Source organism: Stylophora pistillata, chromosome 11, assembly GCF_964205215.1.
Source record: "Stylophora pistillata chromosome 11, jaStyPist1.2, whole genome shotgun sequence".
In the NCBI taxonomy this organism is placed as follows: domain Eukaryota; kingdom Metazoa; phylum Cnidaria; class Anthozoa; order Scleractinia; family Pocilloporidae; genus Stylophora; species Stylophora pistillata.
The window spans coordinates 14838845-14865879 of NC_142529.1; the positions used below are offsets into that span (position 1 = coordinate 14838845).

Genomic DNA, 27035 nt, shown 5'->3' on the forward strand with positions numbered 1-27035 from the left:
TATTTCTTTTACCTACAATACTTTGATGGAATGTCAGGTCGTTTATCCCTCTTTGACGTATAAGGTTTCCCATCTGTAAACATGATTATGAAGTTCTTAGCATCTGACCTGTCTCCTCCTTTTTCGGTAAACATCTCTCTGGCGGCAAGATCCATGGCAAGGTCTGTTCGTGTTCCCAAGGCCTTAGGTCTCACGCTTAATGTCTTCTGAACAAGGCGTTTTAATTTGTTTTCTTCGTGGTTTGGTTTATCGTGGAAGTTGCTCTGGATAGCGACTTCCTTTGCAAACGTGATGATGGCAAAATGATTTCCTGAAGGGAAAACACCTTTCTTTTCCACCAGCTCATCGATCAGTTTTATCTTTTTACTTCCCTGCCGCTTGCCTATACTTCTTGAAATGTCTTCCAGTATCGCGATATCCAATTTTTGATCAAGACAGTCACCTAACCATAGACAGTATCATTTTTATCAATTATTTATCCCGTACATGTTCTAAATGCATACTTATTTCTACAGATAGATTAACTCGTTGTCCAGGATCCTGTGAGGAACATGAGTAAAGACATTTGCTGGCCTTAAGCAAAACATCTGGTATATGGGTTCTATTGGTTTCCTCTATCTATCCCTTTGTACATAGATATCGGTAATGTGCACGATATTCTCTGATGTTGAAGCTAGTTATCTTCCTGGCGCGCAGTGAACCTGATAACATTTACAGATAACAATATGTTCATGGAAACCGGCTTTGTCAACGATTCGGCAAAGCGAGTCTTCTGCAGATGTAGCTGTACTTAAAAATAACAGCACGATGGTCACTAAGGAGAAAAGTGCACGTTTCTTGTAGTCTTCTTTCAGCCACTGCATCGCGCACAGATTTCCACGATGGGTTCAATATATTGACTTTTGTCTTCATTTTCCTTACCTAATTCAAAAAAGCAAATTTTCTCCAGGAATTTGAAATAAACCAGCTTTAGTGTTCTCGTTTCAAAGAGACCATTATGGCGGATTGTAAACAGCTAATGAGATATTCTTATTTACTGCATGGTGCATTGAATTCGATTACCAAGGAAAGCCCCTTGTGCACAAGAATGGTGTCTGCTATTCGAGAGAACAACTGTTTCGAACTTTTAGCTGTGCATATATCAAGGAATGGACGCTAGAGTTGCTCTCGACTGCTCTATATCGGGCGTGCTCTCCAAACTTTCCACGTGCATCCATACATCAGAGCCAAGCATAAACTAATTGTTTCATGTTCCAGAGCTGATGACACTCGTTAGGTAGAAACTTTGTAGTCCCATATAATTACGTTAAACATTTAGGAAGATAACGAACCTTCCGGCTGAGGTGTAGGTATTTCTTCTGCAAGGAATAAAACGATCAGTTAGTGTGGATAATTATCACTTTAAAGTACCTATTAGATTATCACAGTTGTTTTAATAATAATGATAACGATAATAACGACTTCCACGGTGACAAAGGATGCTCCTTTTATTGAAGGTGTACTCAGAAATGAAACGAAGACCATTCAGGCCATGCAGCTACAAACCTATCTACAAACCAAATCTATGAATTTATCTCCTAAAAATCCGTCAAAAAGAATTCCAACAAACATAAAATGAATATAGCTTGATGCAAGTTTTTCCAGGTGTTCTATTGTTAGCTCTGTACGACTTTCTGATTGTTTGCAGTCGACTGCGCCGCACTTAAGGTGCCCCCTGGTAATTTTATTTTATTTTAAGGCTCAGTCAGCCCCTTTAATGTTTACTTACCAATCGCTAACAGCTACGTCGAACAGTTCTAGTTAACAGACTCTTAACACTATCGGCCGATGTAAAGAAAATGTGTTTACCATCCAAGGTCAAAATAACTATTCTAAACACACTGAAAGATAAAGCAATTTGACAAGGACAGCTTACCACATGTAGCTTTCACGATGTCGTCCAAATGTCCGGGGAGGTCATCAAAATTAGGATACAGAAGGACTTTTCCCCTCTTGCCAGCAATCTTGAACATTGTTCCTTTTTCTTTACGTACGTTTTTACCGACTCCGACAACAATTATGCTCACACCTTTTCTCTGTTGAAAGACAGTGATTCTGATTTTAACAAGGTTATGAGCTGCAACAATCACTCTAATATCAGCTTAACGCACGTGTTCAAATTTTGGAACGTTCTGAAGTTTTTGCGATACTTCTTCGAAAATCGAATTTGGAAGAGTGAATTCAAAGTTTCTCTGGTATAATCTTTTTCGTGCCAATTTCCATAAAACGATAAACGAAATATCATTCACGTTGGTCTGTATTCATTGTTTGGTATGGTATTTTCCACAGCAAAGCGTATTTACGTTAATGTTGTTAGCTCCGCGAATGTGATCGAAAATTAAAAACAAACAAACAAAACTTGCCCTCAAACAAAACGAAGAGTGAAAACGGAATCCTTTTAGTTAAACTGGTCTGTTTGTTTTTTTTTTTACCTCGAACACTTCAATGGAATCCTCAAACGGAATCTCAGGTCGTTTCTCCCTCTTTGACTTAAAAGGTTTCCCATCTGTAAACATGATTATGAAGTTCTTAGCATCTGGCCTGTCTCCTCCTTGTGTGGTAAACAACTCTCTGGCGGCAAGATCCATGGCAAGGTCTGTTCGTGTTCCCCAGGCCTTAGGTCTCACGCTGACTGTCTTCTGAACAAAGTGCTTTAATTTGTCTTCTTCGTGGTATGACTCATCGTTGAAATTGCTTTCGATAATGTCTTCCTTTGCAAAGGTTATTAGAGCAAAACGATTTCCTGATGGGGAAACACCTTTCTTTTCCACCAGCTCATCGATGAGTTTTATCTTATCACTGCGTTGCCTGGAGTTCATACTTCGTGATACGTCAGCCAGAATTGCGATATCCAGTATTTGATCTCGACAGCCACCTACCGGTAGTAACATTATTAATTATTAATTATTAATTATTATCCTTTTGTGAGTCGAAGTGCAAACAAAGTTACGCAGCCTGAGGAAAAACTTCGTGTCTCGTATGTTGCGCATGGTCACAGCAGAGATTAAAGTTGGCCTTTAAGATAGCGCACGACATAATTGTACTGAGCCGATACACTCGTAGATATCTGTTGCGTATAATTGGGTCTGATATTCATGGGAAAATGCAAAATAACAAACCATCTGCCTGAGATAAATCTGGGGATGAAAAAGAAATGAAATACTATTAATTATAATACCCAAAAACAATATAAAATAAAATATTGATGCTGGTAGCGTCCTAAATGATATGGTCCTAAGGATCTCGAGGGCAACTAAAAAAGAAATATTTTTTAGAACAACTAGAATTATAACATAGATGTTAGAGCGCAGACAAAGCGTTAAAGGATAGTTTGACCGGTGACCAACCCAAGGCAATGTGACATTGTGGAAACAACCCTACAGGTCTTTTAAAAACCCGTATAGTTATGAATAGTGATGATGATGATAATAATATAGATAATGACCATGTATCAGTGACTGTCAAGAACGTTTGATCGGGTTGTTTGATCTCCCTAATAAGATGTCGGTTGAAACAATTATAATCTCTTATGATAACTCGAACCCTGCTAGCTCGAAACATATTCCTTGCCATTGGGAGTTTGAGTTAGCGGAGTTCCTTTGTAGATGATTCCTCTGTACAAAATTTATGCATAAAATGCTTCCTACCTGAAGACAGGGCCAAAATTAAGATGATACAGACCCAAAAAGTTTACATTGTCAACAATTGCTCGAATTCTGGAAGACAATAGCAGTGAACATTATTTCAAAGTGTGACATGTGCATGCTTTAATTTATGATTAGATTCCATGAATGATGAACAAAATTACTATTGCAAATATCACCCACATTAAGGAGCCCTCGGCCCCTTCATTAAAATTGATTCTGCTACATCAAAACGCTGGTCACTTTGTTTGTTGGCTTTTTCAGACACAACTCACCAGGTGTGATGTTCGCCGGAATGAAAAGCTTTGTTGAGTGACTTAGGATATGATTATATCTGTTGAATTTTGTGATGACCATACGTCATGCCAGTTAAACTCCAAACTACAAAACGGTCTCTTACAAATGCTCATCCTCTCCAAGTTCTTTACCATAATATCAACATTTGACATTAACCAACCTGGTTACCTTTCATTGACGACTACACCGAAGATGTGATGTTTTTAGCATTAAATCCTAAGCGATAAATGTCAGAAAATTTCGTCGAATTATCCATCACGCGATCTAACTTAATCTGTCATAAATGCGATGGTTTGTTCTTGAACAACAGGTTTTTAATGAACACTTAAGAAGCGACTCATTTTTTGTTACTATTTTCCTCATAGCAACACTGATGACTAGAAGGGCATATTTCTAAATTCGAACCTGTCAGTTGTTATGAAGATTGTTAAAATATAGGAAACGGGTGACTTTAAGGCCACGGATTCGAACCACTCATCTACATCCCTGAAATGTCCTGCTAACCAGGTGGGCTTCTGAAGTGAAGGACTGTACTCCGATTTTTTTTTCATTTTTTTTTTTTTTACTTAATACGTATCTTTACCATCGTTTCCTATTCGCCGGGGGCTGTGATTGGTCGCGAAAATGTTGGGAACGCTTTTGAAGGTTTACTAAATGTTCTTCGCGGAGTGTGTGTGTCACGGCTCGGTGATTTTCCCACAAATTGAAATCTCCTCTCGGGTCGTTGATCACAGAGAAATGAAAGAGTACCCAAGGGTGTTTTTGCATTTTTATAGGGCAGCAATTCTGGGTGGTTCTACATGGCCCCATTATCCTTTAGCTCCAATTCCTTGTTGGATCAATACTATCACACTCTTCCGTTTTCTTGCTCAAAAATACACATAGTTTTAAGAAACTGGATGATCAATCGCTTCTCAGCAAATTTTGATCAGGATTCGTTTTGATGCGAGGCTAACATAACAACGGGACAGCTTCTTACAAACACCCTTCTATCTAGCTTAAATGCCTTAGACCTCCTTGTAAATGAGAATGTTGACCATGTTCCTTACACGTATCATTGAAAGATAATCAGTACGAAGATTACGTTTTTTGTGCAGTTTTCAATAAATATGACCATCCAGGTTTTTTAGATCGGAGATGAGATTACATTTACGCCTTTTTATCAACTTTAATTTACGCTGGTTAAGGACTTAGCATTAAACCAGTTATCTGAAAGCTGTTTCCATCTCATCATAGTAAAATCAAACTTTTCTAACCCTTGTTACATCGTAGAGCACACTGTACCATGAAGGGGATGTTTTACCCTTAAATCAAAAGTCACGTAACAAGGACATTTTTCGACAGCACCCACCAACAGTTACGTCCATATGCTTATGTACTTGCAATTGTTTGTTGGGCTGGAACACTATTTCTCGGATAATGGAAACTTCAAAGAGGTACTAGTACAAAAGAATGAAAGCAAACGCACTTTTGAAATCTTTTTTCGACCGACCCCAGATGAAACGGACAATTTAGCTTAGTTTCGGAAATTTGACGGATTTAAATTTATGCAAAATACCCGACTGAAGAAGTGAACTTCTAAAGAGCTATTTGTGTCAAGTTTCTTTTAAGAACTTCCGTTCACAGAATGGAATAGATCTCCCTTTTGGATAAAATTAGTATTCTCAGACTGAAGACAACAGAAAAGAACTCCGTAACTGGCTGGGCGTAAGCAAAACTGAAGAACTGCTTGATTGTTTCCTCAATTGAACTTCCGTTTATCGACGGTAACGTGCGGTAAAACCTCGTTCTCGACTTCTTTATGCCGACTGAAGCGAAAAGGCAAAGTTGATATTTTGGAATTAGTCCGGAACAAACTATCAGTGAAAGAGCACGAGACTTACCTTTCAAGGTGGAATAAACTGATTTCGACTTCAAGCAAATGACGGTAAAGATGAGTTCCCACAATAATCTTTTCAGATGTGTCTCCTGCGTATGTAAAATTAAATTTTTATTGTCTATTCCTATTGTTCGCAACATGACAGGCTGCGCCATGATCATGACATCCCCTCAGAACTCGACAAACTCGCAGTCGGGGTCGATAACGGTTCGGTGATTTTCTAAGAAATCTCCCTGAGGGTACTTGATCACCAGACAAAAAACAGCTCAGTTAATTAACTCGGGAGACTATTAAGAGAAGTGTTTATCCCTCAAGAAATTTGAAAAATAACAAGAGAGCACTCCCCTATTTGCATTATTAGGTTGGAAGGGTGGCAACGGTGATCACTGTCAAAATTTGTCATTGTATCATGCTGTTTAACATAATGTTTTAGACTTGTAAATTGACACTATGCTCTTTGTCTTCTCCATCCAACGATTCTCTTATGTATTTTGTCAGCTATCGTGCACATCAAGAGTAAAGTCATCCACAATTGAGTTGCACATCTAGCTATTGTTGTTATTATATTGGGCGAATTCGTATCATGCTTGCGTCGAATCCTACATGGCACTCACTGGACAAAAATTGAACGTCTGAGCATAATTAGTAAAGGAGACTGCTCCCTCTATTAATTATGGTCTGAGGCAGGGAAATTGTTACTAAGCGGACAACATATATGCTCGGGGGATTTAATATAAGAATTTTTGAGTATTAGGGAGAGAAATTCCAGTGATATTATGGGTTTCTTGAACTCAAATTTCTGTTTAGGGGTACAAGTCATTCATTAGTCCATAGTTAATAGAGGGAGCTAACTATGATTAGTCAGTGGAAGTCGTTTGCCATTTCTTCGTTAGCTGTTTGGTGATGGCTGTGACCGATGTATCTCTTCTTCTCTTTAAAGTATTGTAAAGAAGCCACAAGAAGCTTTTGATGTGCGCGGTATATAAAAATTATAATTATTATTCTACGGACTGACGAGGGTAGTATTTTCAATCTATCCACGAAAAATATAGCTTAAATGCCAGAGATGATAGAACCCTCGGAGTAGCCTTATGTTAAGCGAGACATTTGGTTTACAAAAGTGAGGTGCATATTGGAAATATCATGGACATGACTGTGAAAAGGTCCATGCCATCTTGTTTGGAGAGATGGAAAATAGGGTTCTTGATTCTGTGGACAATGTTGTCGATGGTTCATTGGATGTATATCATCATCAGGATGTTACATCGAAACTGAAAGAATTCAATATTGTCAAGGGGTGTCACTGGAGGCGAAAAAGAGGAGAAATAGACAATGGGATTGAAAGGGAGATTTACGGTGCCATTGCCAGTTAGATAAACAGAGATAGTGACAGTGACAATGAAAGAGACGGCGCCACTGACAATGGCCGAGACAGTGTGAGTAACAGTGACCGTGTCGCAGACTGTGACAGTGGGAATATGAGAGAGAGAGAGAGAGAGAGAGAGAGAGAGAGAGAGAGAGAGAGAGTGAGTGACAGATACAATGAAAAAGACAATGACAGAGACAGCGAGGAAGACAATGATAGTGACAGAAAATTCTAAAAGGAAAAAGTTAGTCACAGTGAAGTGACAGTGACTGAGTAAAGGACAGTGAAAGTAACAGTGAGAGAGATGTAACGGTGAAACCATCAACGACAGTGACAAAGACACAAGGGAGTAACAGTAACAAAGGCAGACACTAAAAAAGTGACATGGACAGTGACAGCAACATTAACAGTGATATTGATAGTAACAGTAACAGTGCCATCGACTGTGAAGAGACAGAGACTGTCATAGCGAATTTACTGAGACAGTGACAGAGACTGGCCTAGGGAGAGCAACAATGACAGCATCAATCATAGAAACGGAGATAGGAACAGAGACCTAAAAAGAGGTGGTAACAGTGACAGTTACAAGGTAGTAAAGCAAAAGAGACAGGGACTGAGATACTAACATTCAAAGTGACAGTGACTATGATGGTGACACTGATAGCGAGAGTAACATAAACTGACAAAGAGATAACCACTGAAAAAACTAGTCACAGTGACCCCTGTGACAGAGACAATGAAAAGTGACTCTGTCAATTGCAGTGAGAGAAACAGGAGTATATAAAAAGAGAAGTTATTGGAGATAAAAGGCAAGCTTTTAAGGGACAGTCGGTGAAGGGGGGACCGACCAGGGTGGGGCCCGAAAATACTTCGGGTAGGGGCAAAGAAAAGGACTTCAAGGCGTTTCCGGGTTAGTTCAAGGTAGGAGCGTGAGGATAAACGGCGGGAGCGAAGAAGAAAATTTGGATCAACTTGTCTTGTGCATAAAGGATAAAATGCGTATGGTCATGTGCTAGCTAGGTTATTAAAAGTTTATGGCAAGTTTACGAGTTGAAACACAAAACTACAGCGAGTCGAGGGGAGAGGCGGTTTAACACGAAACTGATCATTTAACCTAAATCTAGCAAATAAAGTATCAGATAAAATGTTCTCGATGCAGTCGTTAATATTAAAGTTTAGTCATTTATCACCATGCATTTCTCGTTAACTTTTAATTTGTCAAGAAATAAATTGAAAGTCTCTTAACACAGCCCACTCATTGGAAATATTGAGAACTGTACTGTTTGCTACTGAAAGTGACCTGCAGATCAAAATTAATCATGAGAGAAGTCCACCCATACTCACAGCTTGATTGCACATAACTAACATATGACGGGCTATTTAAATCAATTGCTAGTGTTGGTGTTCTTGTTATTAGCTTATATCAAGAACAGAAGATTCCCAAACTATGCTAAGAATGACAGTTTCTTTTGCCATACATTCTTATTCATTAATCAAGGCCCAGACTGACTACACAATGGGCCACCATTGGCAATATTTCATGAAGCTTGATGTTGAAATTTTCACAACGCTTTCGCCTTCCACTTTATCTCTTAAAATACCGGTTCGCTGAGTTCGCGACCCATGGACTGAAGCCTTTTCATCCGGGTTCTCATGATGTTTCAGTCTATTAATAGTCATAGAGCCTGAATGAATTTACATTGCAACCTAATATTTATATCATTATGGTTAAGATATAGAGCTGAATCGTGTAACAATCTTTTGTTTTCTGTCATGAAAAACAAATGTTCTTTGAAGTTCAGGTGTCCTCTCAGAAGTCTTGACGTATCAGCGTTCATTTTAGCCGATGATCTTATCATCTTATTGTAAAATTTAGCCCCACGACCAATATTAACAAAACTCCACAGTGGTTAAGATTTGTTGTCGAAGTTTAATCGCCGCGGGATTTTCAAGTCTTTTCAAGCAAGATAGAAAAGCAGATGTTGACTAAAAATAAGTTCAATTATTGTTTGTTCCATCACATATATAAATGTGAGACTAAAAAAGAAATTATTACACGACTCGAGCAGTCACAGGGCCAATAACTAAAATCGACCAATCAAAATGCTCTATTGCTGGTCAATATTCTCTCAGTAATGGACCGGGCACTGTCCCGAATGGTCCCGAATGATACCGCACTTGTGTCCCTTTGACCTTCAGTCGTATAATAAATCTCTTTTTAACCAAGCTTGCTCGGGACCGTACTGGAAGAATATCGGCCCTCGGTCTTTTTTGTACGGACCTCGCCGCGCTCGGTCCGTACCGTCAAGACCTCGGGCCGATATTTTCCCAGTAGGGCCCTCGCGCTTGGTTAATAAGATATATTTATTGGCTAGCAGTGGGGAAGAAGGTGGGGGAGGTGGGAGGGGTGAGCAAGCACCCAAGGTACACAGTTGGAGCTCCCTTTCGCCCGTAACACTCTCTCCTGGTTTCGCTCAGTACATTTGAACAAGAAAGTGTGGAGCTCGCCAGTCACAAAAAACTATAAAGAACTGCAAAAGGAAAATCGGTCTTGAATTTTCTTTCCTGAAAGGTGGCAATTTTCAACATGATTAATTATTACACGACTCGGGCAGTCAGAGGGCCAATAACTAAAATCAACCAATCAAAACGCTTTATTGCCGGTCCAATATTCTCTCAGTATTGGACCGGGCACTGTCCCGAATGGTCCCGAATGATACCGCACTTGTATCCCTTTGAACTTCAGTCGTATAATAAATCTGTTATTAACCAAGCTTGCTCGGGACCGTACTAGAAGAATATCGGCCCTCGGTCTTTTTTGTACGGACCTCGCTGCGCTCGGTCCGTACTGTCAAGATCGCGGGCCGATATTCTCCCAGTACGGCCCTCGTGGTTGGTTAATAAGATATATGTATCATTTAATAAGTTCAAAATGTCCGCTCAACTTTCACCGAAAACAACCCAGGTGGGGTCATTATTTGACCTCGGAACGTCATCTGTGAGGAAAGCGCGGCAAGGATTTGTTTATTTGGAGTGGCTAAATAGTAATACAACAGTGTGAAAAATGCCATAGGATATGCCTCTTTTATTGCAGATATTATACAGAGTGCTTTACATTATTTAAAAAAAAGCTTAGTGTGTTTCCACAATGTACAGAAAAATACGCTCATCCTTGCTCTAACAGAATTTCCGGCCATTTTCAAATGAGCGGTACATTAAATCATAACAAAAGTGTTCCTATCAGCCACAACCCCTCTGAATAGCGCTTTTTGTTTCTTGTACGAGTCGAAAACAATAGGAAAAGAATTAATTTAAGTAACACTCTATTGAGACGGTTCTCTCCGTTTACGAAAAAGCTTTTCAACAATAACAGCAAAACGGTTGTGGTAAATATGTCAATAACAATACACGTGATTGTTTTCCGATATCAAAATTTAAACGATTTTTACGACTCATGCAATACTACATTACAAGATATGTCACCGAATCAATGATCTTGTCGATAAATGACACTTAACTGAAAGGTAAATACATTAGTTGTAGTTTATGCTCCATGACTAAATCAATACTAAACTACTAAATATCTTGACAAGTCTTTATCACCAACAGGGAATACCTCCTCAGAATCATTGCTGACAAATCTTCGTATTGTTTCAGATATAACAGGAGTAAATAGTTTGTTTAATACAGAAAATTAAATAAAAGAGCTGTTTTCTAATTTCTTATTCCTTTTTTAAGTTCAGCCTCAATCAGCTGGATCTAAATTGAGTTGTTTATCAATTACAACTTACTAAAAAACTGACTCAAAAGTTTGTCATTAAGGACACAGCTTTAGTTTATTCTAACACAACGAGACCCTTAAATTATCACCGTTATCATCGATACATATTTTCTAATGCTTGATGCACTACAAAATCCTAGCGGCCAGGTTCAAAATACAGTATTCAAAATGACAGTGTCTAACGACGATCGCTGGCCCATTTTCCCAATCTCTTTGCCGCGGGGTTCTTTGTAGCTCGAGCTTTTGGCTCGGCATCTTCATCTCCGAGATCTTCAATCCTGGAGTATTTGGTCGTGTCATAGGATCCCATGTCGAGCAGGTGCAGATATGTCTAAAGGGGTAAGCAATAAAAGAGGGTTATTCATGAGCGTCACAATGTTTTCTAACGTCAAGTCAGGTAGAAAATGAAAATGACCACTTCAAAGTACAGAAAGGACCCTCGATTTAAAGACACAGAAGGTTGGGCACAGAAGGTAAGTAGAGGGAATGGCGGGAGGGATGGAGATTGATGGGTTCGTTGGCACGAGAAATCTTAGCGTGCTTTATGTTTAAGAGCGTTTTTGTGTCAAAAATTAAATAACATTGATAAACTAAGACAAATAGGAAGAAACGTTACCACTAGCAGGAGCCTTCGAAATGAAAGCTTAAAGCACCAGAATTCCCGCAAGCAGCCCCAATAGAAGTCAGATGAACAATACAATCCCAAATCACTTCAGTTAAAATCGGTGGTCTAGGAAAGGTTAAATAATCACTGAGCCCTAAGTGAAGGACGTGTTCAAATCATGCTACAAACCTCTTCACGAAGGTAGGTATCCATTCTTTTGCGAAGGTTTTCAAAAGGAGGACGAAAGTCGGGGTTAAAATTCCAGCATCTTTTCATTATAGCATACCTGGAATTAAGGAATGAAGGTAAATACAGGATTGTGTTTTAATAATTAAGTGATGACCATCAACCCAGAAATCTTGAAGCCTTTGCCATATAATGGTTAAATGTTAAGAAATGTCTGGCTAGAACAACGGGAAATTGATATTTTCAAAAACTTTGAAAGCGAAAAGAAAACCCTTAACAAAACCAACTAATGGCCACTGTTAGCTTCTTTCATTTAACAGATTTCAATAACGAGAGGAGAAATCAGATTAGACTCAAGACAATGTTTTTCCAACAAGGAGGGGGGGGGGGGCGGCATTGGGGGATTTAAAATGAACCACAGTGTTTTATAACTTGATAAAGCAAGACTCACAGTTTATCATCAACATGATCGGGCTTTGGAAGTTTGTAGCCACGTGTGACCTGTGCAACTACGTTGCCTTCTGACCATCCGTCATAAGGAATTCCTCCTGTAAATGAATACAAAAATGTGCCTGTGATACTCCAGAATATTTTGTTAAAAAAAATATTGAGATTTAAATCAGAGAGATTCACTTCTAGTGCTTGATCAGAGCATTCGAAAAATGGTGTTTCCTAACCTGATACTTGCTGAAATTGATGACCACTTTTCTATTACGTAATTGGTAAGAAATGGGTTTCGTTTGTCATTTTAAGTCGCACACAAAATGATACCCGTCTTGTGTGATAGTAAAAGCGAGGAAAATCCCGAAACAACAGAGATTGAAACTTCGACAATCTAAGCATGAGTCATCAGTGAAGTCAATTTTGGTAAGACAAATCTATTTGTTAGAACTCATCAAACTAACGTCGACCAATGCAGTCTGACAGGCATTGACACTGACTAACAAGTTCCACATACGATACCTACACTTGACGGCCCGAAGGTATAAATATTTGTTATTTTGTTATTGAACATAGTTAGACTTACCAAGGGTAACTATCTCATACAGAACGATTCCGTAAGACCACCTGAAAAATATTTCAAAAAAATATTGCCAAGTGAGAGTTGTAAAAGATAAAAAGCCCAAGAGATGAGCTGCTCAGTGTAAGACTATACGTCATACATACACGTCGCTCAAGGTGGAAAGTCCAGCAAGATTTCCCAACAAAATTTCTGGTGCAGTCCATTTAATTGGCAGACGGCCCTGCAACGACAATCAGTGCTATCATACCGGTTTATTAGAAAGGACATCTTGCATGCAAACAATCGTAAACACTACGAATTGTTTGGCACTTCAGGTGGGTGGTACACTCCTTCTAGGGCTTTCGAGTGTCAAAATTTAGCAGTTGTCATAAATTTCAAACAGTAAAGTCAACAAACTCACTAGCTGTGGCAAAGCCAAACGTGGGACCATCTTTGCCGGGAAGGCGAATTTTAAACAGAGTTAGTGCTAACCTTAGGAATTTTTTTGCGAGTGGCACTGTAAAAAAGGCAAGACAAAGAAGATCTGCTACCTTTTTGGCATTTCCATGACCATATTTGAAGTTTTGATATGCCATGCCAAAGTCGGTCACTTTGCACACATAGTTGTTATCAAGAAGGACGTTTCGAGCTGCCAGGTCACGATGAATTATCTACCAAAAGAAAAAGATCCAAAATGTGAACCAGACGAAAGATTATGTAGATGTTTGCATGGTTTTACAGTAAATTTCAACGGACAGAAAAAATTACAATCATACAAACTCAAGTACTTTATTGCACAACGTATAATAGGAGCGACTCAAATAGACAATACTGACAGTAACTATCCTCAATAACTTACTTAAGCCCTCTGCAAACTACAGTGTATATCTTATCTCACCACTACCTCAATTTCAGAGTTTTCTCCTAAATTCCTTGAGATGAAAAGTCTTCCACAGCAGCTCTCTCTATCTTGGTATAGCGTTCAGACAGGCGCTCTTTTCCGACAACAGCAATAACTCCTACTACACGACTGAATCCTTATATACATTTAAAAAGTATTCCGGAACATTCCAGAAGCTTACAATACAAATATTTCGGTAGTATTACATCATAACAACAAAACCTAACAGAATATTCTAGAAGGTTCAACAGAAAGTTCATGCAAGTAAGTCCTCTTGATACTTATCCATAACAACGGGCTGTAAGAACTATTGTTCCTACGGTTTTCATTACAGACCAAAGAAATACCAAAATCATTGTGACATCAGATGACCCATTAACAATACTAAAAGAACCCTTGGCCTTCAGAAACATTCAGAATATCAAACCTGCTTTCAAAAATGTCGTTTAATTTAGATTTATCGATATTTAAGACAATCACAAGGTATAAAAATTTTTACTATTTATCTGAGGCAAAATTGAATGTAGTAGCATTTTGTTTACTTACTCCCCTTGATCCAAGGAATACCATACCAGCGGCGATTTGTTTGGCAAATAGCACAAGGTCATAGTTGTCCAAATCTTGAGCTCTTCCTTCTCCAAGATAATACCGATCCTTAATTCCTCGGCACTTTCTCATGTAACCAAGCAGGTCACCACAAGGCAAGTACTCCATGATAAGGATTGGATGAACTTAAAAATAACGCACAAAAGAAAAAACAAATCCAACAAAAAAAATGAAAACAAACAAAAGTAACAATCTCATACTCAGTCAAAATGTAACTGCATATACCAAGAATCATGCCTTAAACTGAATATAAACCTTGTCTGGTGATGCAGCCAATGAACTTCACTATGTTGGGCTGATTGCTTTCACCAAGAATCTTTCCCAGCTCGATCTCTCTCATCAAACATTTTCTTCCTTCCGCCCCTGCAGTGGCTACAATAAAAACGATATGCTTTATAGCCCGGGAAAAAACTTATTGACGAATTTTCTCGCGGTTAATAATAGAAAACTTTTGGTAAGGATTTAGACCTCACATTTTAGGAGGTCTTTGAAGGTCAGTTTGTGGCGCTCACACCTGCGAAAATGGAACTGATTAGCGATGGAATCCTTTCTTACTATTGAAGCACATGCTTGCTATCTTCAAATGCTTTATTTCTTCTGAAACTTTTATTTTCGTTATTATTAAAAATGACTTTGCATGAATCTCTCAGAGTGCCTTAGTTGACCCGTGATAAACAACCATTGGAAGTGCCAAACAGGTTACCCTTTGCTGTAAAGTATTTATCTAGGTGATTTGAGGAGAGATAGTCGACTGGATCTTACGTGTGAAGCATTTAGCAGCAACTGTGCGATTTCCAGGCCTCCCATTTGGAGAACTAAGAAGAGCTCTCCACACTGCTCCAAATGCCCCTCGCCCAATGACCTCTTGAAGTAGAACACGCTTCACTTCAATCTCCCATTCATCCACTTCTACATTCAACAGTTCCATCTCAACTGCCTCCCCTTGATTAGGACTAAATATTATGAAAATCAGTTTCTATTATAAATCAAAGTATATGTGATCAAGAAAATACAAACTAAGAAAAAGTTTTGAGTTTCTAAATTAATTGACCATTTCTTTACTCGATGGAATGAAAATCACTCTGAAGTTGGCAAAACAACCTTTTCTTGTGCAGAAAAACTAAGATTGTAGAATATCTCGTACATTCAGACAAGGTAAGAGCCACTTACCGTAAATATTGAGAATCCGCCGTAATTCGTAATTCATTTTATTTTTCCTAAAGGACCCTTTTAATGAACCTTTGTCGAAAATCAGATCAAAAAGTTCTATCGTGCTTTTTTCCCCGATCCGAAAAATCGAAAAGTTCAAATTACACCTAGCTGGCCGTTTCCGACCCCCCCCCCCCCCTACCCTTACGCAATGAAAAATTATGAATGAATTATTGAATTTAACCTATATTTTACCTCTACGAAGAAGACGCGAAGTATTTTATTTCATAGGGTCGCTATTCAGACTTAAACGTGACAACCTGCTAAGAGACTTTTCTTTTCAGAGAAACAAGGATCATCTGCTCGCACTCAAAATTTAAAAGCAGGATTGCAATAAGCTGTGGCGTAGGAAGTGGCGAAAGTTGCATAATTTTTCAATGCTTCACAGGAAGGGACGGCCATCTAGACGTATTTTAAACCTCTCGATTTTTCGGAGACAGAAAAGCGCAATAGAACTTTTGATAAAATTTTTCAGCAGGGTTCAACAAAAGGATCTTTAAGGAAAAATTTAATTAATGACGAAATTTTGCAAATATCGGCTGATTCTCGATATTTATGACCAGTGGCTCTTAACATTCAAAATGGAATGGTTGACATGACATTAAAACCCCAAGTTCAATGTGTTTTTTAGTCAAATACATTCCAATTTACCGAGTAGAGGTAAAAGGAAAACTAATTAACTTACAGAGCCATAGCAGTGGCTGTAGTTTCAAATGATAAATCAAGAAAGAAATAAAGAAGGAAAAATTTCTCCTTAACTTGAGTATTTCAAGAAAAATGTTATGCACTTAGGCGGTGAAGGGAGTTTCTACAAAGCAGTTACTAGGAATAACTTACAATAATAATTCATTATTAATGAAATCAGTGGTTTATTCAGAATTCTTTGTGCCAAGAAGTAATCAACGGTTTATGGTACATTATAAATCAGAAACAGTAAAAACATGCCAATAGTAACCAAAATGTTTTCTTTTTTTCTGCAAACCGAGATGATATTAATACCTATCTAATAGCAAAATTGAAGAGAACAATTGGAATATGGAGTGAAGTAAAAGTAAGCAGAAACAAGTCCAATGTTTGCTTCTGACACAACTATTCTCTGGAAAAGTTACCAAGGACAAGATATGAAGAATGAATCTTACCTGTCCTTAGGCGCTTCCAAAAATACCAGCATACGAGCAAAACAGCAATGACAGAAGTCACTGATCCAAAAATATAATACCACACCAGGGTTGGAATCCTCACAGCTGTTGGTACAAGTTAAACACATGGCCATTAGCCAAATGACAAAGCTAGCACATGTGATCATGATAATGGAAAGGTTTTTACCCAGTATTACCTATCCTCCCTGGATTCTGTCTTTTGCTAGAGTTTCTCTGGCTCATTTTTATCAGTACTGGCTCATTTACTATTTTATGGCAGACATTCCAAGAAAGGTTAATCAAAACTATGTTGTAGAAAAAATAACAAAAAAACCATAAAGCGAAGTCTGTTAACAAGCAAAGTGGCCCATCAAGCCGGCGCTTAACTCTGGTTTCCGTAGCATGAAGCTCCCTGGAGTATTTCTACTCCCTCCTGCTAGTCCATTGCAGGGTTACCCCCCATAATAATGTCAAATAACCTGCCTTTTTGCAAACTGGATGAAGAACAATTCCCATTACCCAGTAGGAAGCAAATAATCATGATGATACTGCAAACGATTATACGGTATCTAAAATTAGGTTCTACTGCATGTAAAAGGCTAAGGACCCAAATCTTCATTCGAAACTCATACTTACCATAAAAAACAATAACAACAACAACAATGGGAAAAAAAAAGCAGCCAACAGCATGATTAAAACGATGCAAAACTTTCAGGTTACATTAAAGTTGAAATGTTCTTTGCTGTTAAATAATAGATTGTTTTTAGGACACTACAATAATGCCAGCTTACAATTGACATTTATTGTCACATTGGAGCGGGCCACATTTCCTAGTCTGTTACGAGCTTCACAGGAATACACACCACTGTCCTCCTCCACGACCTTTGCAATATGCAGGTAACCTTTTTTCTCATCCAATTGCGTAAAGATGTCCGCTCTCTTCTTTATTTTGTCTCCATCTTTTTTCCAAGAGATATTTACTGTTGCTTTGTTGACAATGCAAGTTAACCTAAGCTCATCACCTGAAGTGAGGGTTGGATATGGTTTTGGACTCAATTCCACAGTTGGTTTTTCTGTGTAGAAAAAGAGATAATGTACATGTATACGAATCTTGATTTTTTATGAAAAAAGAAAATACCTTACTCTCAGTACCTTATTAGTAAGGCAATTATCATGGACACGAGGCAATCCAAAAGCGACCCCCTAAACAGAATTTCCAAGATGCTTCTAAGTAACCCCAGACCTAGCCCTTTGTTGCTATAAATAGTCTCATGACATGTAATGTGCCATTCAATGTTACAAATCGTTGTACTGATAAAAATCTATTGGAACAAAATTATCACAGTGACCATGACAAACTGTCAAAGTGATCATATAGAAAAGTTATTTCAAACAATTGTTTAACGGCGTCTGCGCAACAACTATGCTTCCCACAACTCATTACAGTATTTTTCCCAGATACCTTACACCCAAGTTAGTATTTCAACTCTTTGACTCAATTTTCTTGGAGAATTTCCAGGGGCATCAAGACTCTATCTCAAAACAGTTATTATAAGAATCAGTCTTAACACACTGTCAGTTATTTTTGGCCAGCCTTCAGACCAGCCAACATTTACAACTCATGTTTTACCCATTAGCAGGAAAGATAACATCAAAGAAGAAAGAATTGTATACTATTATTGTTAAAGGGGATACATCACCATCACTACCCTAACGGCTATTAAGTTTCAATAGCTACTGCTACCATTATTAAACTCATCATCATCATCACTGTCACTAGTATCAGTATCATCATTATCATTCGACCTACCAAAAACTTGAAGTGTTGCGGAAGAACTTGTTGTATTGGCTTTGTTTTCTGCTGTGCACTCGTATGTTCCTTCCATTTCTTTTGTTGTTCGCAGCATTTCTAGGTATGATTCCACGAATAAGTCTCGCTCAAAATTGATTTGATTAATACCCGATTGGAGTTTACCGCTATTAAATGTCCACATTACTTTTGGTGTTGGAACACCTGAAGCACGGCAAGTAAAGTTGACAGGGTCTCCAACAATAACAGATTGGTTTACCGGAGACAATAAAATCCAAGGAGACACTGAAAATGAAAAGAAGACCATGATCTTCAACCAAGGTTCTTAAGATACAACCAAATAACCACAAGTAATTTGGCAGTAATTAGAAGTAAGAGTAAATTTGGAGTCCCCTAACTACACATATTTACAGAAATTATTAAAAGAAGCGCCTCCACACAGCGAATGGGAATTAAGGTCAGGAGGATATTATGTATATTTCGAATGAGTGAGCTTCCCTCAACCCTGAACGATAGTATTAACATGAAAAGGGTAATTTAGTATATTATACACATAATACTTTAAACATCATGAAGTATGCAAATCAAACTCAAATTTAAAAACAAATGAATAAACTTGGTTTGTAGAAATTCTATTTAAATATCTAGCTTAAACAAAAGCATGTTAAAAAATTACATGTACTGACTGGTCAGACCACACCACCGGGGTCTATGTTCCCTACATGCACTCTTTGTGAGAAGTTCCTGAGTTCTTTAACGTCCCCTTGCTAACCAGTACAGACAAGATGAGGGAGACAGGGCCTACAGTCTATTGGCCTTATCCGTGAATACTAGAATGTATAACCATTCACAAATATCATAGCACACTCAGCACATTCTCCTAGGTTATTTAAAGATCCTCAGTGGTGGTCCAGTCTAAGGTTGAACCCTCGACCTGATGCATGGCAGTTCAGGGCTCTACATCATGAGCTTACAGAGTGCAGTTTGTAAATATTAATAAAATTATTTTGATTTACCAGTAACATCAATCCAGAAGGATGAGTTAGCTTTTCCAGCCAGATTTTCAGCGACACATTCATAGAAACCTTTATCATCAAAAGTCACGTGCTTAATAATTAATGTGTTGTTGTTGACAAGAGCTTCTCCATCCTTGCTCCAATTGACAGATACTGGAGGACTGCCCTTTACAAAACAAGGTGTTGTAAATGTGGAGTTCAATGTAACTGAATGATTCTTGAGTCCAGAATCTAACTGTGGTGGAACTAGAAAGCAAAATTTAAAAAAGTGACGATGAGATTATCTTCACAGGTACATTGGTATCTTGAGCTTGGATGTAAACACTGCAAACAAATAACAAGTCAGCAACTTTTAAAAATTTTGTTCTACAGGTGCTATCAATATGTTACTTAGTTGACTCAAGAGTAAAAAAAAACTTTTGCCATATCCATGCCATTTATCTGGGACAGGGCTGTGGCTTAGCAGCACCCAGTGGCTCCTGGCGCCTTACTTTTTTTCCTGGGCGACTCAAGAATCTTAGTTTTTTCATAAAAACCATATGCTAGGCACCCTGGATTTCACAGTTTCTGAGCACTGAGCTCCCTTCAATTTTCTTAGAGCATAGCCTTGTGGGACATTTGACTTAATTTCCATTTATGTGAACGTGAGATACAAGTTTTTCACTCATTGCCAGAGCAGGAAACATCCGAAATTTGTATTTGTATTTACGAATATTTATACAGGGTGGCTCAGTTTAGCAGATAGCTAGTTTAAATGGTGCCCTGTGAAACCCACCCATCCCTCCCCAGGGGAGGACATCCATCACACAGTAATCTCGTGCGTGAGAAATTAACGTCTCCTACCCCTAACCCTGCAGGAGACGGGACCTCCATTTATTTCTCCTATCTAAGAAGACTAGAATATCTAACCATTTCTTGATGTTATAGTAAGGTAGCATATTCTTCTCAATTATTTTAAGACCTTAAGTGTTGGTGCGGCCAGGGCTCGCACCCTCGACCTCCCGCACAACAGTCCAGCGCTCTATCCATTGAGCTAACTGGGAGGCCGTATTTCAAATTAAAATGATGTTCTCATCTTCAAATGTTTTACCAGTTTGTTGTTCTTTTGTAACAGGATCCTTAGGTTTGGCAAAAATATGCCCCAAAGTGTGAAAAAGTTTTTGAACAACTTTAACCTTATGGTTATTCAAACTTCTCTTTATGTGCTCAGTAACACCTGGATGTGAGGAATAACAGCAAAACCAGTCGCTGGTTCCTTCTCATCTTGAGTGTTACTAGTTGCAACTGGTAAGGCAGTTACAGAGAAATGTTTTGGTATAGCCATTTGTATTTGAGTATATCGGACAGACCAAACCTCAATTTGGTCTGAAAGAGCATCAGAAAGTGGTCTTCTTTTGCCTAAAATTAAATTCAGCTTTGTTGGAGCATGTTTGAAAAGACCCTCCACAGGATTTCCAGCATAATGGTGATAACACGGGCACGCGTGCGATGACACGCCACGCTAAGTGTGGTATGTGACACGCATATGCGCATTTATTAACAAGGAAACAAAGAGTGTCACGGTAGCTTTTGTTTTTCACGTCTTAACACGCTCAATCTTTTATTTTCAACAGCGTGTTAAATGACACGCTTCGTAGCGTGTTAAAGTCGTGCTATATGGCACAGTAGCACGGAAAGAGTTGTTAGGCAACCGAAGAGGTTAAGCAAGAAAGCCTTTAGTTTTAGAAGTTGCTCCGCACATTGAAAGAATTGTAGCGAAAAAGAAGGCTTATGTAAAATGTTCTTCTTAGCACAAATGCTTTCACCGTACGCTGACTTCAAGCAAAAAGACAGCCTATGTAAAAAGTTCTTCCTAACCAAATGCTTTCACCGTACGCTGACTTCAAGCAGGACCCAGCGACAGTTTGACGATTCGATGGCCCGGTAAATATTATGTTTGAGTAACAATGTGTTAAAAAAGTATTGTTTAATAGAGGATTTTGTGTCAAATCAAAGTTTTTCGGAATTTTCAACGTAACACTGCGCAATTTCTGGCCATGAAGGCAAGTAAACAACGATCTAAGCATGATCAATTTTACCGCGTGGGATTTGCACACGTAAGAAATTCGTACGTTTTTCGCTTATAACAGCAAATCAAAAAACTGTTTTGAAAAAATCTGTCGTTCCGAAATATTTCTTGGCCAGTTTAGTCTTGCCTCCTTATTAATTGATTCCATGGAACTTGAGATCTCTTCGCTCACGGACAAATTTGCATATTTCTGTTTGAAATATGATCCACGGGCTCATTTGCACACATGCGAAAATATTTAGCGATTTTTATCTTTTATCTTGATTTTTGAGAGAAATCGAAATATGCACCTATCGCTTTTTTCGACGAAAATAAGTTCTTAAATTAGTCTTCTTTCACTGGAGCTTGTTTTTTGGAGAAAATGATTTTTAAAAATTTGCGCATTGTTTGCTTTCTTGCTTTCTCCAAAATTTTGACTTTTCGTAGGCACGTGATAGATCGCGTTACACGTAAGTGTCAATGGGTTAAACTCGATCTTGCTATAAATTTCTGTGTTTTGAGAAAAGAAAAATGGGTTTCGTGTGACAAATTGTGATTCATTGGAAGATAACAGGTGAAGTTTACAACATGAGTCAGTGATTCGATGACGAAAATAAGTTACCAATGCAGGTTTTGCTTTAGTGGAGATAGTATAATTTTTCACAAGTGCAATCTCTTACAGATGTTTTGATCTGACATGGGTATTAGTTAACACGCGTGACATTTCGCACACCAGAGTGCAATATGACACGGCATAACACGACTTTTGTTGTCGCACCCTTTAACACGCTTCTTTGTTTAACCTGAATACGGTTCATTGTTTATATGGAACAAAAGAAAATTTTAATCAGGAGTGCATTGTGACACGCTGCTACTGTGTTAACGAAAATTTCTTTTGTGTACCGTGCTAAAATAGTGTGCCCGTGTCATCACCATTATGCTGGAAATCCTGTGGAGGGTCACATTATGTTGCACGGTTAACCAGTACTACAAACACACTGTATGTACTATGTAGATTTGGAGTTTGAAATTTAAAAGTTAATTTATGTTGACAAATGTGGACATGTTAACCGAATGGAGAGCAGTATGTATGAATGTATAGGTACTGTTGCCTCACTCAAGAAAACAACACAATGATACTTGCCAACCCTTGAACCCATGCAGAGATATTACTCCAGAATCCAACAGGCCACAGTCTATACAATTAAATGATGGAAATGCAGTTTTACACCTAAAAACTTATCTTTAACTGTAATATAAATATTTCCAGTGGAACTGCCTCCACTATTTTTTGCTTCACAGGTGTACAGTCCTGCGTCTTCCTTTTTTATATTATCGAGGGAGAGAGACCTGGTGTTTCCTTTCAATGCGTTATTCTTGAGCCAGGTTATCTGTGGCTGAGGCTGACCTTGAATGATTTTACAAGTCAAAGTCACATTGTCTCCTTCTCTGATGAGATTGCTTGCTCCTGAAACATTCAGCTCTGGTCGAACTTTGAATAAACAAGTAACAAAGTTAAAACAAATTGGCACGGTCATACACACATAACATAAGTCTCCTAGAAAGCAGTTATCTTTTGGGTTACTACTATCAATCTACAAAATGGACAACGCATTTTGACATGACTAATTTGAATAACTAGATGAAGTTAATTTTTCAAACAGCTAAAAACAATAAATGCATGGATTACATAAAATGACCTTACAGGAATATACAGATTAATCGAATGAAGCCTTGCACTGCTGTAAAAAGTAAAATGTTTTAAAAATCTGAGCTTTCGCCGATCAACGGCATCATCAGGGATAAGAAAATATTCCTGATGATGCTGTTGATTGGGGAAAGCTTGGATTTTTAAAACATTTTACTTTTTAAAAAAATATTCCCTGATGATGCTATTGCCGATTGGCGAAAGCTAGGATTTTTAAAACATTCTACTTTTTTACAGCAGTGCAAGGCTTTATTCGATTAATTTGTATATATTTCAACATTGCTGCTGAAGGACAATAAGAACAGATTATTCACCTTACAGGATTGCATATTGGCAAAAATTAAAGACCTTACGCACACAAAAAAGAACAAAGCCAAAGATTGTTTTAAACCTCAATAAACTATATGAAGAACCCATTTTATCAGCACTACATGTTGTAACTGCACTACTTTAGGGACTAAATTCTCAACTTTTAAGACAGGTAGTATGGTGTAATGATATAATTAACAGTTTTATATTTTTCCAACGCTTCACCTACCTATAACAGACACAAGTATGTTCTTAGGTGCGCTTGTGACCCTAGTTGGTCCTTTATTCTGTTTCATGGTACAAATGTATGTTCCATTGTCTTCAGGTTGAACAGGATCAATGCGTAGACTGCCACTGGGCATTTGAGAAAATCTTCCCCCATTAAGCAATAAATTTCTTCCTTGTTTGCTCCAAGTTATCTGTGGAGGTGGTTTTCCTTCAGCATTACAGTTTATAATTCCAAATTTGTCTGCAGTAAGGCTCCGCTCGCCTTGAGTGTTTTCAGTGAATCTTGCTGTTGAAATAAACAATGAGGACAACCACTTACCAAAATTGTAGCTGCATTGAAGAAATGTTGCCTAGTCTGTACTTTGTCTATATGCTGAATGCTGGTCACATTTACTGTACAGTTACATGTATTTTAACATACTCTAAAATTAAGGCCTTCTCAGTATGTTGAAAACCATTTACCTACCATTAATATAAACTGTGTAATACTGAACATATTCCATTCTGTGGCATTCATATGTTCCTCCATCAGACAACTGCACGTTTTCTATCACCAGTTCACCATCTTTTTTGGTCTGGACCCTCTCAGAAGGAGAAGTTGTATTTTGCATCTTTTTACCATTAATAATCCACCTTGCAAAACTGGTTTTGTTAAGTATTGAGCAGTGAAGATTTTCATTGCTACCAATATCAAAGAAAAGTTCCTTTTTCCCCATTACTTGTTTGTTCTCTGAAAGAAATTTTTTCAAATACAACAATGATAAGTTCATTCTGTTTCAACTTTTTGGTACTAACTAGCCGTAGAATGCAAAACTATTAGTATCTTAACCCTTGTTGCAAACACTGTAAAAAAGTAACTGGTCATGTTCAGGAATTTTCATCTGAGCATTATAAATACCTTACTTACTTGGTTGACACAGTGCTTGAGAACCTTTACCATCTCCTTGACATTGACCTGGCACATGCAACTTTCCATCAGAGCGAGTACAAGATGCAAGTTCTACCTCGTTTCCAGTGCAAGAAACATCAAATATTACAGTAGTAATGTTCTCACCCTCTACGTCTGAGCCAATAAATTCAGCAAGAGCCTCTTCAAAGCCAAGTTGACGACAAATAACTTTGACATCATTGAAATCCCATCCATTGGCAGATATTTTCCCCCATTTCCCTTTGTAAAATACTTCCACTCTTCTTCCATACTCGACATTTGCACCATTCAAGCGAACAGCAACTTATAAAGTCACGAAATATTGAGCAATTACTGAAGGTATATGTTAATTATGTAGTCAAGTAAGAAAAAGATTGAAAATATAGATAAAAGAGGGAGATAGCATGATTACAGACAAATTTAAAAAGTCAAGGTGTGACCAAACAGGTTAAGATGTCCAATATGGTTGTAGGGGTTCTTTGATAGGCAGTTGTCTGGGTATCATCTTTGGGCCTTTATTTACATCTTCAGTTAGAATTTAAATTAATCCTACAAAACAGTCATTTTCTTTCTTTGTGATATTTTTAACAGTAAGAGCAATCTTTGTAAAAAACGCTACTACATTATTACTGATCAAAGCAAGAAAGAATGTTTTAGTGAGGTCTATCACCTCAAATAATGATCAAGTCTATAAGGGTACCATGCAACTAGAATGGGATGTAGAAGACTGAAGCAGATATGACTACAGAGTCCAAAATGCATAATTGATCATTACCTTTGCACAATTGCAATTTGTTTGAGAAGTGTTCTCCACATTTTGTCAGAATGGTGGTGCAGTTGTAGTTAATAGATGTCTCTGATTCATTGTCACTGTCTTCATACCATCTTGACCCATAGTAACTGCTGTTAGAGTATCCCATTGCCATGCACATCAAATCTTCTTCAGCTTTATTCCAGTTACTGATGCAAAGCTTTTGCCAGCTGCTGTTTGTGTAGATTTCCATTGTACCAACTGAAGGGTTCCCCTCCGTTGTAAAGCGCAGTGGAAATTCTGATGGAAGAAATAACACAAAATTGCAAGTCTGTTTTAAATAGCCTTCCTAATTCATTATACATGTTTTAATTGTTATGTGAATGATTCCCTTAGATAGGCACTCAGTTTCAAATGAATTCCAATTCTAGGTGTAGATGGGTGGAAACAATCACTAGTCCAAGGCAATAACATATTAATTTATACTGCTAGCATCAGACATTTTATATTTCAACAAGTAATGGAATATTTAAGAAGCAATTTTCAAGAAAATTTAGTGGTAAATGCATATAAATGATGACACCAAATTAAAATAGTACAAATATTTGCAAGACATAATGTATGGGATTGGATGGTAAGACAAAACAATAAAGATTACCATCCTGATGATAATATTAGGTGTGAGAATGATAATGATAACATTAATAATGACTAGCACTTAAATATTCAAGTGTCAATGTAATGTTAATGATAATTTTGGAAAAGGTGAATCTATTATGAAGTAACCTAAAAGGCAAAGACTTTTAAAGAAATTATCCATTAAATATGGGGTTCAACAAAGATTACACTCTGATGTCTGTATTTCCACAAATATTGCACCACATACTATAATTACGATTCACAGACACTGATTTCACTATTTGTACGAGTTACCTTCATGGCAGCTGGACATGTTGTTACATTGTCTCACAACTGCTCTGCTCCCATCACAGTTTTCCCCGCCATATGCTGGTTCTGGATTAGAACATTCTCTAAACCTTATCTGTATACCACTGACTGTTTTAGAGCAGATACTCCAAGCACTCCACTCATTCCAACCACCATTGACTGACAATGTTTCAATAATAAGCAGATGAGAAACAACTCCAAACTTTGCCTCCAGGAGAAGACACTGTGATTACTTTGTTTTCCCAAATTATGATTTATTACTTTGCCTAGTCAATATTTTCATTCTAATAAAGAGCAGGAAAAAATTTAGAAAAAACTTAAAACACATATACCACTCAAGAAATGTCACGTAAATTATTACCTCTGCCTCAGGGTTAATACGCTTTTTTTAATTGTTACAAGATTTTTGGTAATTTTTAGTTTCTCATTTCAGGACCCCTGATAGAACGTAATGTTGCAATTTCGAACAATCGACCTCAAATCATATCCAATCGCACAATTCATGAAAAATCACGTAATTCAAAGAAAATTGCCAAAATTCCACAAGCTAAACGATTGAGTATTACTTTATCTCCAAAAATCCGTTAACTATCATGGTGTCAGAGGTTAACCGCCTCCCGGTTAGCTCAGTGGATA

At 37.8% G+C, this 27035-nt stretch overlaps 2 protein-coding genes across 2 annotated transcripts; both read right to left on the bottom strand.

Annotated features, from left to right (window-relative positions):
- Positions 1 to 8: 8 nt before the first annotated feature.
- On the bottom strand, positions 9 to 6014 carry LOC111346354 (von Willebrand factor). The gene is made up of 6 exons (XM_088737583.1): positions 5864 to 6014; positions 3159 to 3176; positions 2472 to 2914; positions 1916 to 2075; positions 1332 to 1358; positions 9 to 442 (listed from the first exon to the last, which is right to left on the bottom strand). The coding sequence occupies exons 1-6, from the start codon at positions 6012 to 6014 to the stop codon at positions 9 to 11; spliced, it is 1233 nt and encodes a 410-aa protein (XP_088593709.1).
- Positions 6015 to 10290: 4276 nt separating this feature from the next.
- Positions 10291 to 26628, bottom strand: LOC111346352 (fibroblast growth factor receptor 1-A-like; the record flags this gene model as incomplete). Its single annotated transcript, XM_088737584.1, has 20 exons — positions 10291 to 11337; positions 11800 to 11896; positions 12248 to 12344; positions 12824 to 12864; positions 12964 to 13040; positions 13351 to 13470; positions 14247 to 14431; positions 14562 to 14678; positions 15069 to 15259; positions 16201 to 16216; positions 16655 to 16759; positions 17446 to 17727; positions 18465 to 18749; positions 19481 to 19726; positions 22759 to 23019; positions 23774 to 24058; positions 24239 to 24502; positions 24680 to 25003; positions 25476 to 25751; positions 26385 to 26628. Coding segments are annotated over 20 exons (3666 nt in total), but the record flags the coding sequence as incomplete, so codon positions are not given.
- Positions 26629 to 27035: the final 407 nt, after the last annotated feature.